This window comes from Pavona decussata, unplaced genomic scaffold, assembly GCF_977016875.1.
Source record: "Pavona decussata unplaced genomic scaffold, jaPavDecu1.1 SCAFFOLD_276, whole genome shotgun sequence".
NCBI classification, from domain to species: Eukaryota; Metazoa; Cnidaria; class Anthozoa; order Scleractinia; family Agariciidae; genus Pavona; species Pavona decussata.
Genome location: NW_028145678.1, coordinates 190,795 through 212,106, shown reverse-complemented (window position 1 = coordinate 212,106; position 21,312 = coordinate 190,795). Strand labels below are relative to the sequence as shown.

The 21,312-nt window shown below is 37.0% G+C and overlaps 1 protein-coding gene across 4 annotated transcripts in view; it reads left to right on the top strand.

Annotated features, from left to right (window-relative positions):
- Positions 1 to 21,312, top strand: part of LOC146455398 (C2 domain-containing protein 3-like) — a 48,407-nt gene that overhangs the window by 17,404 nt on the left and 9,691 nt on the right. For 3 of the 4 annotated variants that reach the window (XM_085094365.1, XM_085094364.1, XM_085094367.1), the window contains 18 exons: positions 1,824 to 1,942; positions 2,735 to 2,923; positions 4,358 to 4,804; positions 5,300 to 5,404; positions 5,769 to 5,855; positions 6,396 to 6,500; positions 7,758 to 7,843; positions 8,676 to 8,731; positions 9,076 to 9,216; positions 9,815 to 10,056; positions 10,689 to 10,952; positions 11,746 to 12,008; positions 13,563 to 13,696; positions 14,390 to 14,752; positions 15,046 to 15,316; positions 15,652 to 15,757; positions 17,475 to 17,716; positions 18,105 to 18,246. In XM_085094365.1, the coding sequence (XP_084950491.1) occupies positions 1,824 to 1,942; positions 2,735 to 2,923; positions 4,358 to 4,804; positions 5,300 to 5,404; positions 5,769 to 5,855; positions 6,396 to 6,500; positions 7,758 to 7,843; positions 8,676 to 8,731; positions 9,076 to 9,216; positions 9,815 to 10,056; positions 10,689 to 10,952; positions 11,746 to 12,008; positions 13,563 to 13,696; positions 14,390 to 14,752; positions 15,046 to 15,316; positions 15,652 to 15,757; positions 17,475 to 17,716; positions 18,105 to 18,246 (3,362 nt within the window). The remainder of the gene's footprint in view (positions 1 to 1,823; positions 1,943 to 2,734; positions 2,924 to 4,357; positions 4,805 to 5,299; positions 5,405 to 5,768; positions 5,856 to 6,395; positions 6,501 to 7,757; positions 7,844 to 8,675; positions 8,732 to 9,075; positions 9,217 to 9,814; positions 10,057 to 10,688; positions 10,953 to 11,745; positions 12,009 to 13,562; positions 13,697 to 14,389; positions 14,753 to 15,045; positions 15,317 to 15,651; positions 15,758 to 17,474; positions 17,717 to 18,104; positions 18,247 to 21,312) is intronic. The other variant, XM_085094366.1, reaches the window with a different exon arrangement.

Sequence of the window (21,312 nt, the reverse complement as noted above, 5' to 3'; positions counted from 1 at the left end):
TATAAAATAAAATACCGGACGTTTCAAAGGCTGCTGACTCTTCATCAGTGGTATGTTGCAACTGAATAAAACACATGCATCATACGAAACAAATTTAAATTAAAACAAATTTAAATTGATTCAAATAATTTGAATCAATTTAAATTTGTTTTAATTATTGATACGTGATGTAACTTGCGCGTGCCAATTTGAGAGTCTTAAATAAAGTTTAAGTCAGTGTTGAGGCCAAATGGATGCAAAGTGCGGTGTTTAAAGATGAGTTTGGCCTCAAAACGGCACCTGTCCAAGGTGCTTTGGAAGCCTGACCGGATCACGGAAACAAGCATGTCCTTGGTGGAGTGGCCAAGTGATGTAAAATGGCGTGCAACTGAGAGGTCTGTGTTAGCAGTTCTAGTTGAACGTAGATGTACACGAAATCTGTCTCCCAGACGTCTACAGGTCTCGCCAAGGTATAGTTTGTTACCAGCCCGGCATTTGATGACATAGACCACATTGTTGCTGGTACACGTGAATTTGTGGCTAATGGTTATACATCTCCCAGGACTGTCTACAAATGCTGAGATGTTCGTATAAGTGCAAGTATTACACCAGGATTGGCCACAAGGAAATGTTCCACGGTCATCATTGACAACGGTCGTGTCATGAAGGGTGCTCCTAACCAGAGAGTCATAGAGATCGCTATTGCGACGATAGGCAGATAAAATGCGCAAAGGTTGGAAAATCGCTGTGGTGTCTGGGTCATTTCGTAATAAATGGAGGTTGTGTGTAAGGATGCTTTTGACCAGTGTGTTGGTAGGATAGTATGTCAACACCAGAGGGATGGTAGGTTGGTCAAGGACTGCATCCACAGGCTCAGAAATAATTGCTTGACGGGGTGTGACTGCCATGCGATTTCGAGCTTGTTGAATAATTTGTTGTGGATAGCCACGATTAATGAAAAAACCAGTCATTTCCTTACTCTTACTATCAAAATCCCTCTCGTCACTGCAGATGCGTCTTAAGCGGAGAAATTGACTGTACGGGATGTTCTATTGTACACTCTTTTGTTACCTTTGGCTATTTTGTTAGATTCCTAATTTATTGCACGTTTGTTATTTATCTTTGTTCAGCATTACATCATAAATTGTAATGTAACTTCAAATTAATTCTACTTTTAACTGAAGATGGTCATTGCACGACCGAAACATGTCTTGTAAACTCAAATGTGTCGTTATTCTTATAAAAAATATGTTAATTACAATTTGATAGTAAAAATGGCGAGTCACTGAGCATGTTTTTGAGTTAAATCATTTAAAGCTAAATTTAGGGCTCTTTTTAAGAGCCTAGATGTTGTTCTAAGGTATCCTTAAAAGGCAGAACACAACTTTAACTTGTTCACCATTAAGTAGGCATTTGTTTGATTCCATTATCGTTATATCAAAAAAAAAAAATAAATAAATAAATAAATAAATAAAGAGTTGTAGCGTTGATCCATGACACCTTAAGTGCTGGAAACTGGTTCTAGTTACTGTAATTCGATATAAGACAGTTAAGTTCTCAAACCTTCAATTGAAAGCAATAATAATTATTGCTTGTACACATATTAATAATTAATTATTATTAATATGTATACAAATATTATTAATTCATCAATGTAAATTTACCGGTAAGTAAATTCAAGGCTGATTGATTTTATGCCATGCTAATTTCCATTCTTTCAATTTTTCTGGCCTAGCTAGAAAACAGTTTGCCAAATTTTAAATTATGTAATAAAGCAGCTTATTTGAAGCCAGTGATAAACAGTCATAATTGGTGACCTGTCTGTGTCTTGTTTCATTCTACAGTGGTGTTATTCAACCATCGTTCCATGTTTCCTGTGTTGTTTAACTCTGCTGTGATAGACTACTGGTGGAGAAGACCTTTGACATTCAGACTTTACTTTAGAGAATCAGGGCAAAGAACAGTAAGTGTATTCAAAAGTTCTATTTATACACTATATGATTTTTTTAGACTGGTATACAGAATGATAGTGAAACAGTCATTTATTATTTATTCATTATTTATTTATTATCATTTGACATATAAATTGAATAACCCTGAGCATGAGAAACCAGAAAGGATGGTAAGAATTTCAACTGACAGAAGACTGTTCAATTGACTGGTACAATGGGAACTACAATTTATTATATATATATAATAAATTGTAGCAACAGACAACATGTCTGTTGTACTTCGTTGGACTGCTTGAGTGTGATCAGATGTCAGCTTTCAAGAGTGCTTCTGTCTGACACTACCACCAATGAAATTTGATATCACACAACAAAATGAGTAGACCATTTCACAACACTGAAGATCACATCCCCTACTCTTTTTGAATGGTGATGTGGGTTCTTTAACATTCCCTACTATGGAGTAGGTGCAATAGACAAGGCCATCATCGGCTTAACATCACTGCCCAATGACAAGGTCAGGTGATTTAAGCAGTCTGGTGCCGTTCTAATTGAGCTAACCCAGAGGCATTACTAGAAGCTGAGATTCAAGTGCAGGCAAATCAAGGAGTGGTGCCTGTCTATACACCAGTAAGAACCGTCCTATCACAAAAATGAATGGAAACCCTGGCTAACCAGACAGTGGTTGCTAGTGGTGTAAGTGTTAAGCAAAAAACTTCATCACCCAGCCAGTTGGCCACATCACCCCCCCCCCCCCCCCTTGTGTAATGGTAAGAGAATCATTAATAAAACTAATGTTGTTTTAGCCTGTTGTAGTTGGATTAGCAACATTTCCACTCAAGGCAGTGCTCCAATCTGATTGTCTGAGCCTATCAGCATCTCTGCAAATCAAACAAAGTCTGGACTCTAAACAATCTGCCAGCTCATTATCAGTGCATCATATGTCTGGCTCAGACGATCAGCAATATGCCAGTGATATATGTGGCCCACTGTTGGTAAGGCAATAATACTAATAGGGAACTTTTGTGCGCAGCCATGGATGACAACTAAAAGTTGTACTGTTTTTCTTTTTGACTGATTCTCACAACATCACATCCGTAATGACAGTCCACTGAAAACCAAAACATCAGTTTTCCAGTCCTTGGCAGGAAACTAAAACAAGCCAGCCAAGAGAATATTTAACTTCCAGTTACTTTCCGAGGCTCAGGAACATCTGCGATTAAGTTCACTTATTTCACTCCAAAATAGAGTTTCAAGCAGGAAGTTTAAGTAACAAGGATTAATGAGATCATCAACTTGGGATATTGTCTTGATTTATTATTTTAAGGCATTCAGTAAGGCGGATGGTTCGGATCTTGTGTCTTATAGGGGGCCTCGGTCGATGGTAACGGTCAATATCTCGGTTGATGTATCCACAGAGTATCGGTCGATTGTCAGTCGAGTAGTGGGCGAGTGTCGGTCAAGCATCAGCTGCTATATAGGCGACGTATCGACTGATCATTGGATCACCTTTGGTCGAGAGTTCGACCGACGGTCGGTTGCGATAGCATCAGCAGTGTGTCGGCAATATACCGGTGAACCGTTGGTCAAGTATTGGTCAAGTATCTGTCGATGCATCGGCTGATCCTCGGTCGACACGAAAAATGAACGAGGATTTTGCTTTGTTTTAAACCGGTTAAACCAAGACACTGCAATGTAATACGCTGGTATATTTTTGCGCGCTCTCTTGACCTAATGTGGTAAAATGATGCAATAATCGAAGAATCAAATGAGAAAATGACAGACTATCGACCGACTATCGGTCGTTATTGATATGACGACCGACATAGCGGTGCGCTATGTACGTGAATGTTGATCGAGAACGAAGTGTCGAAAAAACATATCGATATCGTGAAGTGTCAGTGTATTGCTATCTATATCGGCCGACAGCCACCTCAGCCGATATGACGACCGTCATAGCGGTACAACATTGACTGAGTCATTCCCAATTATCAACCGAGTGTCGACCGAGGCTTGACCGAGATATCGATGGTCAGTCAACCGTGAGTCGACCGACATATTGACTGTTACCATCGATCGAGGCCCCCTATAAGACACAAGATCCGATCGTGCACCTAGTGTTTTACTATGCTGTAGCCTAACAATAAGCATAATGCTAAAGATAACCTGGATAAGTCCAACACCGCATTTAAGCTTAGATGTAATGTAGGCCTAATTAAGCCCAATATACTGCCCAGCCAATTAGCTTTAGACTGTAGTCAGAATGCAATTGTACATTGACAGTTCACTTAATGAGCTTTAACCATCTCTTGCCTGTTTATGAAGTTCATTCTTATTTGTTGGACATTTTCATAATTTAACATGTCGTCAATCCTGTATTGACTTGGCTCACCATCTCTTCCTGCATTTGTCTATTCTGCAACTTTCAGGTGAAAGTAGAGCTGATGACAGATGGAAAGCAGGTTCATGTTAAACCAAGCATACACAGGAAACCTCCACTACCAACAACACCCACCAAGACAACTGAACGCATACAAGTTACAAAACCAGCTCAGTCGGTTGGTCAGGTTTATGGTGTAGCTTCGCACAGAACAGCTAATGTTGTCAAACCCTCAAACAAATCACTGCCTCAAACAAGTGACAAATTTGATGTTGTTGTTGATCATGATAGAGATCCTATCACTCTGTACACACTGTTATGGATACCAGAGGGCAACACTCTAATGCAGCTTGGTAATCAAGGCCACAAAGATAATTTCCAAGGACTTGTCATAAAGAACAACCTTTACCTTGTTTGCCGCATGTTCTGGTGTGATGAAGTGTCTAAATCAAGAGTATGCTGGGGTTCAACAAATCCACCATTTGGCTTCAAACAGGTCAGTTAATTTAATCCCTAACCAGCTTATGAATAGTAGTAATAAATAATAACAACAATAATGATAATAACCATTTTAGAGTCCCTAAGGTAGACCATAGATCATGACTTTTTGTCCTATATGGCTTTACATTAGAGTTAACTTGTGTTTTAACACTTTTCTGCAGAAACTTTGTAATATTTCATCAAGTAATTAATTTTTGTCAAAAAAATTTGGCATGAAAACACAAGATTTTCGGTGAAAAAAGCCATCAAGAATATTTCCTTAGCTGAAACCAAATGTTTGAGGTTAGTTCAATTGACTGGAGTGGGTCTCTCTTTCCTGTACTTTATGAGACTGTTTTGTCTAAAACAGCCCACAGTAGTTGTTGCCAATTCCTAGAGTTATTTAAGAGTTGATCTCACTTTTTCTCTTCTGAATCACAAATCATATCAACGTTGAAGGCAACAAGGGGAGATTTTCCCAGTACCAACTGATGTGATTAATACATTGTAGGTTGCTCCAGTGATGCTTAATTTGTCTCTGCTGCAGAGAGTCTGCAATAATTTCATGGTCATTGAGGTTTGGAACAGGATTGGCCCAGATGATTGTGCAGATCAGGTGCTTTTCTTTGACATCTTCTTATAACTGTTATGTTTAAGCTTTGTATTCCATCAGTGAGAGAACTGTTTACCAGCTCTTTCTCTACCAGACGTCATCAAAATTGAAACAAGAAACAGAATATTATTTATAGTTTAAATTCAGGAAAGAAACAGCACTGAATGAAAAGTATGGTCACACTTTAAATGTTCGACTCTTGGACTCTGTAAATGTGTTAACTAGTAAAATTGTTAATTATTCAACAACCAACCAACCAATAAAACACAAGTTAACCTCATGGTTCTGTGAACATAATATGTAAAACTATATTTCTTAAACAAGTTGTTTAGCTGTTGATAAAGATAGTTTGTTGCTCTCTGATTAGCTGTTAGGACTTGCCAAGTTACCACTACACCAACTGTACTTATCATTCAGGGACTCCAAGATTACTACAACATTACTCAAATCAAAGGTCAGTTGGATGCATAACCTTCCTCTCTTTGTTGCTGTTATTGTTTTGATAAAATATTACTTTTGAAAATTATTTCACTTAGAAATAGGATTTTCTGAGGTTAAACTCTGTAAAAGTAACTACTCTTCAAGTAGTTTGACTATACTCTTTATCAGGTTCCATTGACTGACAGCAACACCTGATGAAGAGTACTAGTCAAACTCCTTGATATGTAGTTCATTCTAAAGATTGTAACCTTGGAAAATTTAAATAGTTTTTAATCTAGATTGCCTTAAAAATGTTCAGTCTTCTTCCTTTGGATCATTTTCAAGAGTGAAGTGAGTACATACAATTTGACACTAAGTAACAACACATTTTAATGAGCGCCACTGCCTGTGGTTTTGAAAGTGTAGGTGTAACTTAACACCTGCTCAGTGCACTAGGTGACTTATTATACTAGGCTTCCTTTTATGAATCTGTTCTTTTAGCAACTAGTTCATGGAATAAATTGTAGTTGTTAGATTTAGAGAGTTGTTAATCATAATCTTTTGTTTGTTTCAGTATCCTGTTGTAGCTGTGGATGAGTGGAGCCCTGTTACCAACCCTTTTACCCGTACCCAGCATGGTCACCTCAGGGTCCTTTTAGCCATGGGCTCAGAGGAGCAGGTAATTACATATCCCTTAATGTAACTCATCTCAAAGTCCAGGGCATTTTTGAGTTGTACATGGATTTGCAGTCACACAATAGCTTGTGTCAATTCTCCTTTATAATAATAATTTATATGTTCTCTTTCTCACATATTGCTTTCAATTGTATTTCTGGCAACAATGTAATGCGTCACTCTTTTCTCCCACCTCAAAGATTTATTGATTAAATTTACATTTTAACAATTTTGATGGTTTTAGAATGATTTTAACCCCTTTTCTACCAGAGGACACCATGCCTTTACATCCCCAACAACCAGTGGCCATTTTGAATAATTTTTTAAGGAACTTCAACATTAGGCTAAAATGTCATCATTGTAGATAAAATCTTGTACAGTGTGGTCCTGCACCTACAAAAATATTGAAACAGTCACCTTCCCTCTTTCCCCATCTCTCCTTCAATGTTGCCATGTTGATTTTCAATAAGCCGGAATGAAAGAGAGGTTGTGAACACAACACTGTGAGAGGGGGAGGGGAGACTGTGATTTATCAGGTGGTTAGTGAAGCATTACAGCAAATTGGGACTGAATGTGTAGATTTAGTAGTAAAAAGTGATTTGCCCGTCCTCTTCTTTCCCATTATCCTCTTACTTCATGATCCTCGCATATGTATTTTGTGTTTTTATATCAAAGCAGGTGTTCATAATTGTCATCTTCTGCAGAATTATTCCTTTGCCTTTACAAATCACTTCCATTACCAAAATCATTTACATTATAGTCTGGATCTGTGAAAGCTTTAGCAAGAGCCTCTAGCTTCTCCCGATATTTGGCTTTCTTTGCAGGAGCTGCCATTTTGAAATATTTCTGAACAGAAATTTATTTTAAAAAACGATCACATCTGGTCTAACTAGCCTAACTAGTGCTAGTCCTTTCTCAACAACCAGAGCTCATTTATAAAAGCCATCTTGAGTGACTGGACTCTCAGCAATTTCATTTGTTGGAGGATGTATAAATATACATATGTCCTTGGTTGTTGCGTGATGCCACGTAGGACGTATATGTATGTTTCTTGGCAGGGAAAGGATTTACCGTAGTTCTTTTTGGATTAAAATTAATTTATTTAGTGGCACTGAGTGGTTTTGTACCAAATCAATAAATTAATAGGCCACTAAAAGTACTCACTTTTAAATACCTCATTTCCATATTCCGGCAGGTTTACCCTCACTGGTCTGTACAGTACGTCAGATAGCTTGATATATTTTATTATTATCAATATCAGATCGCAGCCATTCTGAAGATGAAATGTGGAGGAGATGTCCCAGTTGGACTAGTGCCACGCCCAGATCATCACCTTGATACTCAAAGGTTCACACTGAAGCCAACAAGGGTCGCAGGTGTTGAAAGCAACAGCATATGTGACCCTTTTTGGTTTTAATAATCCTTACATGTAGCAGTATTTCAATGGTTACTTCAGTTATTCGTTTCACCTAGAGTCAAACATTGATTCAGTAAATGTGGTGTTACGTCCTTTTGAGCTTGTCAACAAAATCCTAAAATGTGACCATCTCTTTCAATTGAAGCAAATTAAAAAGTACTTTTCTGTGGTCAGTTGTTTGTTATTTTGCAAATTGGGCATGGCTGTAACGTTTGCATTTATGGATGAAACAATACTATAGTGGTCTCATCCTTGACTCATCCTTGACTTCATCACCAGTGGTGGACATCTATATCTATATTACTAAGTACGGTAGAACCCCGGAAACTCGAACTCTGAAGGGAAACGAAAAACTGTTCGAGTCATCAGGGTAAATTTTGATCAAGGGAAACAAAATTTAATTCAAGTTAGCGGGATTGTCGAGTTATCTGAGTTCAAATTAACCGAGTAAAAATGACTGAAAAGTTGGGTCAAATTCAAGGGAATTGAGACTCAGTTCAAGTTAGCGGGGGAGTTCAAGTTATCCGAGTTCGAGTAACCAGGGTCCTAAGTACTGTAGTTCTGCAGTAATGTAAGAGATGTTTTGTGCAAAATTAATCTTCACGTGAGTGTACTTACACAGGGAGTTCAATTCATAGAGGGTTTTTAATTGGGATAACCTGCATAAAGACCAATAAGATTAGAAGTCATTGTCTCACTATTTTTCATTAGTCTTGCATTTGGTAGTTTCTGCTGTTTACTTTTATTTTGTTTAATTCATAGAGTTACAGATGATGATGGCAGAGATGGTGTTCATTTGTCAAGAAATCAAGAACTTGGTATGTGAGTGCCATATTTGGTTAAAGTAGTAAGGATTGTAGATAAGTTTAAAATGTTCCATTTAGGTTATAAAAATATGACACTCCCCAACACTGAGTCATTCAAGGAATGTTGTTGATATGACGAGGGTTTCTTTTAAGCTCTGAGTTTAGAAATGAAGGCTAAAATAATTGGTTGTTATTATTAACAAACAGTGGATTATGCATCAGGCATTACTTATCAGATTTGTAATTCTAAGCACCTTTTTCTGACTGAGTGGGTAAAAATTACTTAAGCATGAGTCTCAGCATACTACAATTCTGTACAGGGGTTGATGATGGAATGTTTTGTTTATATTATATAGTGGAACACCAGTTTGAGATCACAGTTGAAGATGTCAGAGGCTTGTCAGTATTTGGCAGTACTGTGTGGGGTGAAACAGATTGTTTTGTGCAATACCACTTTCCATTCCAAAGGCTTCAGCAATCTAGTGATACAAGTGAAGGTTAGACTGTAGATTTTTTGGAGAAGCCAATTTGGTAAAAAGTTGGTGGCTTGGAGCAAGCTTGCTTCTAGTAATACATTTGGGTTTTTATGTTTATAAAAACCTTACTCCTAACATCCAGCCTATGTTCAGTTCTGAGTTTTGCTGCAGCATAGAGACAAATAAGATAACTGTGTAGTGGGCATCATGCTGTATTTGTTTGTGACAAAAAAGCTGTTCCTATGTTTGCATTTGAGGCTTTTTTGTTTCTTTCTCAACAACTTTAGTGGGAAACATACCAATTTAGTTAATAAAACCTGCACCCCCTTAATGAAGCTGGGGCTCCCCATACATCATATTCACAGCTGTCCCTCAAGCTTCTAGAAGGCACAGTTTTTGGATGCACTCCAACGTTAATGGCCTATAAATGCAAATTATACAATTGTTGGATGAAGGAACAATAGTGCAATCCTAAGAACTAGAACCAGCACACAGTGTGCCACATTACACTGCTTGGCAGCCCTCATCACCAGCGGGAACCCATTCCTCCTCTGGGCCTATTCCAAGAGGAGGAGCTGCTCACTGTATGTAAATTTAACCTTATTCTCATTTCCACAAGAAATTCCCAAGCTTCAGCCTCACCGTACTCCTACCACCCTGTGTCTGCCTGATCCAGCTTTCCATGATGTTTCAAGACACTCACTCAAGCTTCCTCCAGGATTTCCAGTTCAGAAACACCTACTGGCAGCATTTACTGGTTCCTGGGTGGCTGCTCCATCTGTGCCAGGGTCAGGTGGAGTTCCTTTTGAACTGTGGAGAAGATACTATTATCCAAACATCAGAGATCAGATGGTGGCTAAGGTTAGATAAAACATTGTCATCTAACCAGTTTGAGGACAATGCTAAATGTTTATAGAAGCCTACAAAAAGATTGGATCCAATAAAATAAAGGAAGATGTTCCCCGTTTTATTTCTTGTTGATTATACTGTATAATTGGGTTTTTGAAAGGGGTATGAAGTTGTCACATGCTGAGAGGGAGCTGGTGCTAGCCAGAATGTCAATTGTCATTGTAGGTCATGTGATATCTAGAATTCTTGTATGGTGGACGAATGACGTGTGTGTGCATGTTAGGTGATACTTCAAATATTAGATACATGTATATGGGTGAGAAATGGTGATGATCATGGATTGTGTATTCAAGATGATTGTCATCTTTTTCCATCAAACTTTTATTGCCCACTTACGTAGCATTAAGGTAAATGAAGCATCCATGTCCAGGCAATCCCAGTCCTCTGAATGTAGTGTATTTATTTGCCAAACTTCTTATAAGGCAACAAACTGTCTTGCCCGACATTATCTCACACAGATAAAACATAATCGTGTAAAGCTTCCTTTTAACAGCTCAGATGCACCATAAAGGACTTGTAAACCTCCTGGAATTTTATTTATAGATTGTCTCATTTCCAATGCTATGTGTCTCTTTCTCACCCAGGCCAGTCTTCCTCTTGCAAAGCTCTGTGCAATGGTAACAATGCAAAGGCAAGAAGAAGCCAATATACAGACATTCTCCTTACCACTGACAGTTCTTACTGGTGATGAGATGGATGGCATGCGGCAGGACAGAGTGCATGACACTGGACTGCTTGATGTTACTGTTAAGTATCAGCAAGTGAGATCAGGTCAGCTGGCAGGAGAGAAAGAAGAACATAACCATGTGCGTTTATCCCTTGCAGTGCTTCAAGCTTGTGGACTCAAGGTGTGTTCAGTTTGTAAAATAAAAAGAAACTCTTTATCTAAACAGGGTGACAAGTATTAAAAGGATATATTTTAAAATGCCCTACAGAAAAAGAAAAGAAAAGAATAGAAATGTCTCATAATGCACATCTGAACTACATTTAATAAAACACATGACACTTTAATTTCATAAGGTTCTAGAGCAGACAAAATAACTTATTTAAAATTATTTTTTTTAATAAGTTAGTCAAAAAATTGCATAACTAAAGTCCAGATAATCAAGGTCCAGATTTATTTATATTAGCCACACCTACATGTCGTACACATTACAATAATACAAACACAAAGCAAAAAAAGAAGAAAATATAATAATAATAATAATAATAATAATAATAATAAAATAATAATAATAATAATAATAATAATAATAATAATAATAATAATAATAATAATAATAATTGAAAGGTTCGGTGCTTTCTGTTGTTTTAGTTGAGAACTTTTGCATGAGTATATGGCCTTGAATTCCTTCAGGAAACATTGCTTCAATGTTTTAACCACTGCTCTGCACGTTGTTTGTAATAAAGCCTAATTATGGGCAAGATTTCTGTTTTTATCACAAAACGAAGCACAAAGCAGTGGATAAAACATTGGAACAACATTTCCTGAGGGAATTCAAGGCCACATGCAAAAAACTCCAGTGATCTAAGCTAAAACAACAAAAAGCACCAATCCCTTCAATAATTATATATAGTTAGGCCTCAGGCCTCCAATGGGTGAGGTTTGACAGTTGATAAGACTGTGATTGTTACTTGTAGGCAGCAGCACATTTGCATGCCAAATCCAAGCCAAGCATGTCATATCCTGCAGAGGTTGGTGTTAATACATACATTGTAATCCAGTTTCCACTGGGAAAGAAGCATAAGCATGTGACCAGGACTGTGGCACGGACATTCAGCCCTGAGTTTTCATATAATGCTGATATCCTGTTGGCTGTAGTCCTGCCATCTGGTGTCAGAAGAAAAGGAAATTTAAGTTTGGCAGAACAACTGGAGGATTCTGAAATGTTGTTTGAAGTTTGGTAAGTTTACCATTTGCAATAAAGAAAGTTATTGAAGGGCTTAGTCAAAAGCAGCGCTAATAATTGGACATTGGTCTAGTGTGAAATCTAAATTGGTTTAAACATGTGGCTCTTCTTTAGCAGATGGAATCATGGTTATCATGTAAAACATAATTCCATACATGTAATTTTAGTCTTTGACATTGCGGTTTGAAATCAAAGAATAAGCCCGCAACTAAAAAAAATAAATAATAATAATAATAATAATAATAATAATAATAATAATAATAATAATAATAATTGATGATGAAAATTACGGGTAGAATCATATTTAAGACAATGTTTAGGTGTCCTCATGACACCATCATCAGGTCAAAATGTAATATTCAACAGATATAAGAATATTAATGTTCAAATTCAAGTTCTTAGTCCCTTGAGGCTAGGTGAAGAGTTTTGCTTTTATCGAGTCACTTTGAATACAGTCGGACCTCTATTAAGCGGCCACCCTGGGGACTTTGAAAACTGGCCGCTTAATAGAGGTTAGCCGTTGAATAGAGGTATCGAATACAGCACTTTACTGACAAAATAATAATTCGGGACTTTGGAAAGTGGCCGCTTAATGGAGGGTGGCCGCTTAATAGAGGTCCGACTGTATTTAGACACGGTTTGTGCTCACGAATAAGGAACATTTCGTACAGAAGACAATCAAATTTCCCGGAGCATTTCTTAAGAATGTGAAACATATTAGATGTTATTGTTCTCGATGGACGTTGACTTTGGCTGTAATTGAATATTGATCCAGATCTTTTATGCTCATCGATTCGTTGGTAAAGATGCTGATGCGTGTAACCAACATATAGCTGGCATCACACCAGCCACATTCAAATTTGTAAAACAACTGATTGTTCTTTGATCAACCTGGGCTTGATTTCTTTATGTTTGAGATCTTCGTTTTGTAGTTTTGCCCGCCTCAAACTACAAAATGAAGACCCCATTGAATTCAATGTTTTAGGGTCAAATAAAGCGTTCTTGGCAAGGGTCTCTGTTTCATTGTTTGAGGTGGGCAAAACTACTTAAACGAAGACCCCATTGAATTCAATGTTTTAGCGTCAAATAAAGCGTTTTAGCGAGGGTCTTCGTTTTGTAGTCTTCGGTCTTCAGTTTGTAGACACCCGTGATTTGCATATGTTCTTTCACTTAAACGCTTCCATTTGAATGTTTCTAGGGCTAAGTGGCAGACAGACGTCTTGTTTTAATATGTCAAGGATGATTTTTGCTGCTTTAAATTTGAGCATCTGAAAACAACAGGTTTTGATGCTTGGTTGATTCATCTTGCTTGGCGTAAATAGATTAATAACATCAAAAGCTAATATCTCTTGTTATCAAAGCTGTCAGTCCAAACAGTAAAGTTAACAACATTTTGTTTAATCAACTTAGCTAATAAGGCAGTTTGATCACCTTAAAGAGATTTGAGAGCTGATATGTTTCAAACACTAACCCTTTGTCAGAGGATTCACTCTGATGAAGGATCTGTGAAGCTGGTGTAACTCAACATGTGTTTTAATATCCTCTCAGGCATCAAATGTCACGAGGGATGAGTGGTGGTCAGATGATCAGATCAAGTGGGGAGGCCTGGGGTGTAGCAGAAGGAGATGTTCTTCTTGGTGTGGGAAGAGTGCCTCTTGTTACACTTCTCACACATAACACAGGTTAGTCTCCATAAGCTCCATCATTCAGCATCATCAGCAACCTTTTGTTCAAAGTAAAACCATTTTTAGTTGTAAAAGCTGACATGCCAGAGGTATGTATAGAATCAAAGAATGTACGAGAATCAAAGAATGTATGTCAAACAGCATATTAAATATTAACAAACTGTTAAGGGTGAAGGATTAACCAACAAGAATGAGACTGACAAGTAAAACCTGTTTATTAGGGGATGGTTATTCCTGGACAATGTGGAATGCCTCTTTGATCTTTGATTCCATGACAGAAAGTGTCCCAAGAAGTGACGTGTTTATGGATTGGTAAATTCTTATCTGTGGAAAAGTGCTCATGTGCACTGTAGAAAAAATTGTATATGATTTCCTTAGTATGACAAACGTCATAGCCTGCACATATAAATTTATTAACTACAGATAAGCATAGTGCCCTTTTAGCTTAAAAGAAAATAGCATCACATGGGCTGACAGCTAGTTTGATTTAAAGATTTTTGCAACCTCCTAGTAGGCCTTCTAACCCTGTACTGGGGCAGATTGTTTATAATTTTTCTCCTTGGGTCAATTAATTTACGAAAAGAAGCATAAATAGGCCGGGCTTTGTACTGCTGTGGAAGGATTCAACTTAATATACAAGTTTAATGTGTATGTTATTTAAATGTTGATGTGAGAATTGTGGTTTCACAGGAATCAAAGGCTGGTACCCCATATACCTGCCTAATGGCAGTGATGTGCATGATGCAACCTCTTATGATGATAATGAAAAGGTTGTTGGAGGATTGGAATTAAGGCTTAATTTCTCTGAAGCAGAGGATAGAGATCACATCATTCATGTGTCAAGAGGAGTTGGTTGGTCACCACCAGCTGGATTAGAGTGTGATGACAACTGGCTTGATAAGGACGAAGTGTCAATGGAGAGACACTGGGAATTCAGCTTGAAAGTCAACAAGGCTTGGATTCCTCACTCACAACTGTATTCCTTTTATTCTGGAGCAAAGAAAATGGACAAAGGTGTAAAGATGTATGCAAGGTACAAGCTCTGCAACAAAGGTATATTATATTGTTCCATCTGCATGTAAGATACTCTAAGCAGTGTAATTGCATTTGTCCAAGTAACATGAACAAAAAAAACTTTGGAAATCCATCTCCATTGCTCATAAGCTGCTTAGTAACACAATGGACCACATTAATTTAAAAAAACAGGGAAGCAAATAATTTGTTGTTTCTTGGTTGCTTGATAAGGGATATAAAAAGCCAGTCAGGTTATTTTAAAGTGGAATTATAATGATTGCTGTACTCTGTTATGTAAGTCAGCATATTGGTGTGTTTGTTCTTTACTGTAGCTCCCATATGCTCAAGAATGTCACCTGTAAAAGATTCTGATGATGGTAAACTAATTTGCGACTTAAAACATTCCAAAGAGAACATTTTATCAGCCTCACCTTCACTGAGCTGGTACATCAGAGAAGAGTGTTTAGAGATCCAGTTATGGCTCAGTAACAGGAGGCATGATGCTGACAACAAGTCAAGGAAACGAGACAAGTTACTGGGCTCTGCATTTATAGATTTGTCTCCATTGCTCATCAGCCACCAGAGGAAACACAGGCAAATCAGGTGTGAATACAGGCTTACATACTGTGGCCTGTTTTATAGCGAAAAATATTGTTTGTAAAACTGTTAATAAGTACTAGCTGTAGTTTTGAAAACATTCGTAGACAGCAAACCTTCAGCACCTGCTTTGCCTCCACTCCCACTTATTTAAAAAGAAAAACATGCAGAACAGCATTTTATTCATGTAACACTGGTTAATTAATATTTGATTCAAAGATTTTATATCCCTCTTGTAACTCAAAGGCCTTCACTTACTCTTTTTGATGTTCTTGCAGATGATTTATTTTAGAGCAATATAAAAGTAATAAAATTGTTTTAACTGATGTGTTATTTTCTAGTGGGCTGTATCCTCTATTCAGATCAGGAGCAAGTGATCTCTTTGGTGCATACATCCATGCACAGGCATTTCTTAACTTGTGCTCAGACAGTCCTAGTGACCCTAGGGTAAGAATAATAATGTTTGTATTATTTATCTCAAGGTTGGATTAATTACATACGGCTTACAACATCTGAAATTCTCTTAATTACAGGCTCTTATGCCAAATATCCTTTATGCACATATTTGGGCCACTTCATGTCCTATTGTTACTGCAGGCCAATGAAAGAATTTAATGTGTTATTTTCTCTTTTACCAGTTGCACTGGGAATTAACAAATGGATTTCATTTTGCTGTGTGTCTGTACTCTGATAATGCACAGATGATGTCAAAATGTGGTGAGAACAGAGAAGTACGCCAAGAGCCGCATGCGAGTAGTGTGACTGATGTTCTCACCACGTTTTGACGTCCTCTGTGCAAAATTAAAAAAAAATCTATTTGTTTTATACAATAAACAAGATTTTTGACCATATTCCAAAAGCTTTCAAGCAAACTTTTAGACCATTTCTTATACACAAAGTTGTGATCCTCTAAATTAGAGTTTAATCCGAAAGAATTTCTTTAACAATATTTTCAAAACTAACCTTTATTCCAGAAGGAATTTCTGACTCCAAAATATTACAGCATGTCAGTCGCTTCACAGTGATTTATGATCGATTATTCACCATCACTGGATTTCTATTGGCGACGTAAGCTTATTTGGACAAATATTTCCTTTCTTGTCACGTCACAACAAAGTTCCTGGTTGAGGTCACTCTCAACGGTCTTTGTCCAATTTTTCATTGGACAGTTTTCTTTCCTGTGAAAATTTGCCTGTGTTTGTCCGCTACTCGCAAAAAAAGTTTGCAAAACTTGTTGACCAGTCGCTCTGGCTGGACTCTAGACTTTGATCACATGCGCTGGTCACACCGCTCGTTGAGATCAATTGTCCATCTATACTCCAATCGCACACTCCTCTAGACCAATCAAAACATGAGTTTTACACTGTTCATTGTATAAATAATGATAATAAACCATTGATTTCATTTTTAATAATTATTTTCAATAATTTATGATTACAGCCAAACATTAAACCAGACAAAAGTTCATTTATTTGGAGAGACCTAACATATTTCTTATACCCAAAACTCTCTAACCAATACTATGCAATTACAGTCAACTCTCTCATAGGGACCACCTCCCGTAAACGACCACTTCTGTCATCATAAACAACAGTTTTGTTTGTCAGTTAAATACTGTTTCAAGAGCTCTCTGGTAAGCGACCAACATTCAAATTTTTTAAGAGACCGCGACCACTTTTTAGGCCAAAAATTACACATATTCTTTTGGTTTTCTGTTTCCGGTAAGCGACCACCCAACATAATCATACATGATCGTTAGTAAATCATTACTCCAGAAGTGACAAAAGTTCAATTTTTAATGACGCTACCCCGGAATGCTGACAGATAATAACAGTTTACAGACAAAGAAGATGGCTAAAATTAGATCTGTAGGTAAACGGGAATTGTTACAGTGATCTGTTCCAAAATGTTATACAAAGTTTTATCAGAAGAATGAATAGATGTGAAAAAAAAATCAAATAAATTAGTTTCTATTTGCCTAATTTTAGCTGCTAAGGTAATATTTTTATGTAATTAATTAACCAATCCAGTATCAGGCTTATTTTGTAGATCTTTCCCGTAAGCGACCACTTTGTCGTGCCCCAAGGGTGGTCGCTTACGAGAGAGTTGACTGTATTCCCTTTAGTCCATGATATTGTACATGTATGTCTTATCTTGGTTTCAGTTGGACCCTACACGGCATGCAAGTTCAGATGAATCTCTTGATGTTAGTTCCCCAGTGGAGGACCATGATGCAGACCGTAGTACCATGATTTCCAGTCAGGATCGCACTGCAGTTAAACCCACACCACACAGCTCAAAAGTACAGCTGCCAAACACTAAGTCTGATGACGACACTTTCACAGCCCATGTTATCATTGAACAGGCACTTCATCTTCCCACTGTTCCGGGAAGTGATGGTGAAAGGTATTGCTCAGTCAATTCATCCCTCCTTTCTTCCATTCTTCCTTCCTTCCATCCATCCATCCATCCATCCATCCATCCATCCATCCATCCATCCATCCATCCATCCATCCATCCATCCATCCATCCATCCATTTCATTTTGTGTAATAATATAATGACACTTGAGCAGTACCAAAATACATTTTTTTTTTTGTCAGGTTCTCTTCTACCTTTTGTTAGTACAGTAGTAGACTAGTAGCAGCAGTCGTGTTAGCAATAGCAGTATAGCTGTATGAAGTACATACTGTTTTGATTTGTTTAGACGAGGGAAGGTAATCAGAGGCTAGTTCTACACAATATCAGTTAATATTTTTACTAGCTAGATATGAACTGTGAATTTTCTTTTGCAGATCAATGCCCAATGTGTATGTTTCCTATCAAACACTTTCTTCTTTACTTCCATCACATACATCAGTTGTCATGTCTTCAACTAGCCCCAGCTGGGAGTTTCAGAAACTAGAAAGGATAAGTTGTACATCACTTCAATCAGAGGTGAGTTATAGGCTTCGAGAAAACAGTAATTACAGTTGATCACAGAATTTTCAATTGGTAATTAATTTTTGGATAATATATTACACTGTCAGCCCCACTGGTTAATAGTCCTCTTGCAATGAAGCTTTGCCTACATTCTAAACTGCTGAAGGAGAAATGTTTCCTACTCTTGATAAGAACAAACAAAGCAATTAACAATAATAATAATAATAATAATAATAATAATAATAATAATAATAATAATAATAATAATAATAATAATAATAATAATAATAATAATAAAGACTATATTTAATGGGGTAACACCAGAAAAGCTAACACAATGGTTAATTAGGGTGGCCCTCGATAAATATAAGATACAAAATTAAACTAGTATACTGGAAAGGCAGTGAATTAAATGCTGCTGTGGGGAGGGAGGTTAGAATAGGAAGGGAAGGTTGAAAGTGGCCCATTGTGCCTGTGTGAATCCAGAAAACTCAGTATAATGGACAAATAACGTGTTTAACAACCCAAAGCGTGCGTAACGTCATTTAATGAAAAAGAAACTGAAATGAAATAAAATGTTGTCATGTCAAGCTTGTCATTTCAAAACGATTTATATCCAGCATTTGAAGTGTCCTTTAAATATTTAGCAAACCAGCCAACCACCCAATGCTATGAAAATGAAATAGATGGTAATTACACAATGAAAATTCTCAGAATTTTTTCCCAAGAAACTTCATTGTGTACTCTTCATCTATTTCAATTTCATAGCATTCAAATATATTGAAGTGTTTAAGTTCAGCTGAAATGCAGTTTTGCCCTGCTGAAAAAAAATTCGAATCAGAGATGATATGGAAGATTGCATGATTGGAAATACGCTCATCAATTTCGGCACGGTAGCCAGAGTTCATCAAGGCTGCCAAAGTTCTGGTGTAAGACCATTTTTAACTCGTGAATGCGCGTAGCGCAATGAACGAGTTTTAGCGATAGGTGACTTTTGACTTGGTCGGTTGGTCGGTTTTGTCGTTAACTTTCGGGCATGCGCAGTGAATGAGTTTTAAATTTAATTAGTGGAAAAAAACACGCGAACATTTATTGTTCACGGCGCATCAGGAAATTCTTATTCAATATGTAGAGAATAATTTGATGATCATTCAGTGCAAGAATGGAGATTTTTCGTTCAATCTGAGCAAAGTTAAGAGTTTTTTTTAGTTTTTCAGAAAGTCCGGGGTCGTAAACTCAATTAGTGAAAAAAAAAACGTGAAAATTTTTTTTCACGACGCGTCAAAATTCTCTCATTCATTCTGTAGAGAATAATTTGACAATCATTTTAGTGTAAGAATTGAGATTTTTCGTTGAATCTGAGCAAAGTTATAGGTTTTTTCGTTTTTTTCTAGAAAGTGCGGTTTCTTTTAAGAATTAAAAATAATTTAATTTAGAAATAATTTAATTAAAAAATAATTTAATTTGTCAGTTTTCACGCGAAAGTGGAACGTGCCATGTCACGCATCTTTGACGTCGTAAACAAAATTATGCAAATGAACACTTTAAGATCTTGTCAGCTTTCATAGAGGTTTCAAAGGGAAAAAATGTTTCATTTTCGAAATTTACAACTGGTAATTTATGGGAAAGCAAAAGGACGCAGTCGATAAATAATTGTTATTTAGCAAGAGCTTGCCATACTTCATTATTTTTACTTGACGATTGCGTGGACTGAACTCCAAAGGAAAAATTTCACGCATTTATGTCGGGCATGAAATGTAATGCGATACTTTGTTGAACATATTTCCCTTTGTGAGATCGGCTTGCCCTACAGTAATTTTGTAATTTTAATTCCCAAAAAAACTTCACTTGCCGGGCAAGTGATGGTCAGAATCCACTAGCCCGATCGCAAAATCCAGTAGCCCCGGACTATCGGGGACACGAATTTGCATGACGTAGCTGCACATGGCGTGCTTCTATGAACTTTGAAAAAAAAAAAAGACACGTGATTTTTTTTTTTAATCGGCGCATCAATATAATCTTATTAAATCTGTAGAGAACAGTTTGACAATCATTTTTATAGTACAAGAATGGTTATTTTTCGTTACATAATCGGGCAAAGATATAATTTCTTTTAGCTTTCAAGGAAGTTTCCGTAGCCATCTAAATTTCAATTACTATGTGTCATCTGCATTCACAAGTTGGCTCACAGGAGCCTTTGATTCTACAAACCTTGCATATGCGCGTGTTCTTTGCTTTTCGGATAAGGTAGTCCTCAAATAATTTTTTGTAGTGTAGCCTGAGTGCCTAAGTTTTGTACTAAAAATGACCATGTTAGAATCCTGGCACTTTAATGGGGTCTCCTGAGTCATTTCCCATAGGAGCAAATCACTCTTCTAACTACAAGGAAACTGCATGTGCTTTAATAATATTACTTCTCAAGTTTCTTTGAAATTGACAGGTTGTACGACTTATTAGCTACCACTGTAATGGATAAACTGAAGGCAGGCATTGCGTTATGTGGAATTTGAGACGAAATACAGAAATAGCGAATAATAAGAATAATCAACCCGGGTAACAACACAACTTTCAAGAATTTGCCTTCATTTATTCTTACTTAGAGGTTATACCTTAACCTTAAACGCCAATATATTGCATTCTAAAATTAAAAGCAATACAGTTAAGAAAATATTAACGAAGTAGAAACATTCCGTAAAATTTAGGAGCATTAAAAGCGAGAAAATACTAATTTCTTCAGTAGAGCAGAGCAGAGAGGCTTGTTGCATTGTGGTGTCCATAAAATTAGCCGCAATGCCTTGTGCCGTTGATCTTTGCACGACCACAATCCTTTGCTTTTTGCAAGAAAGCACTCGCAAGGCTCCATACATATATTTCTGTGCCGATTAGAATGCTGCCTTCCTAAGTTGCTTCAGGCTCCCTCACTGCGGCAGCAATAAGAAATTTAAGAGTGACCAATCAAGTTACAAGGTATTGAACAGGTTTAAAATTAAGTAAAGAAGGGGAAAAAACCTAAAAATTATCCCTGATTTAAAAATCTTCATTTTGTGTTGGGCAAATGTTGTCATTATTTTGTTCACTTTT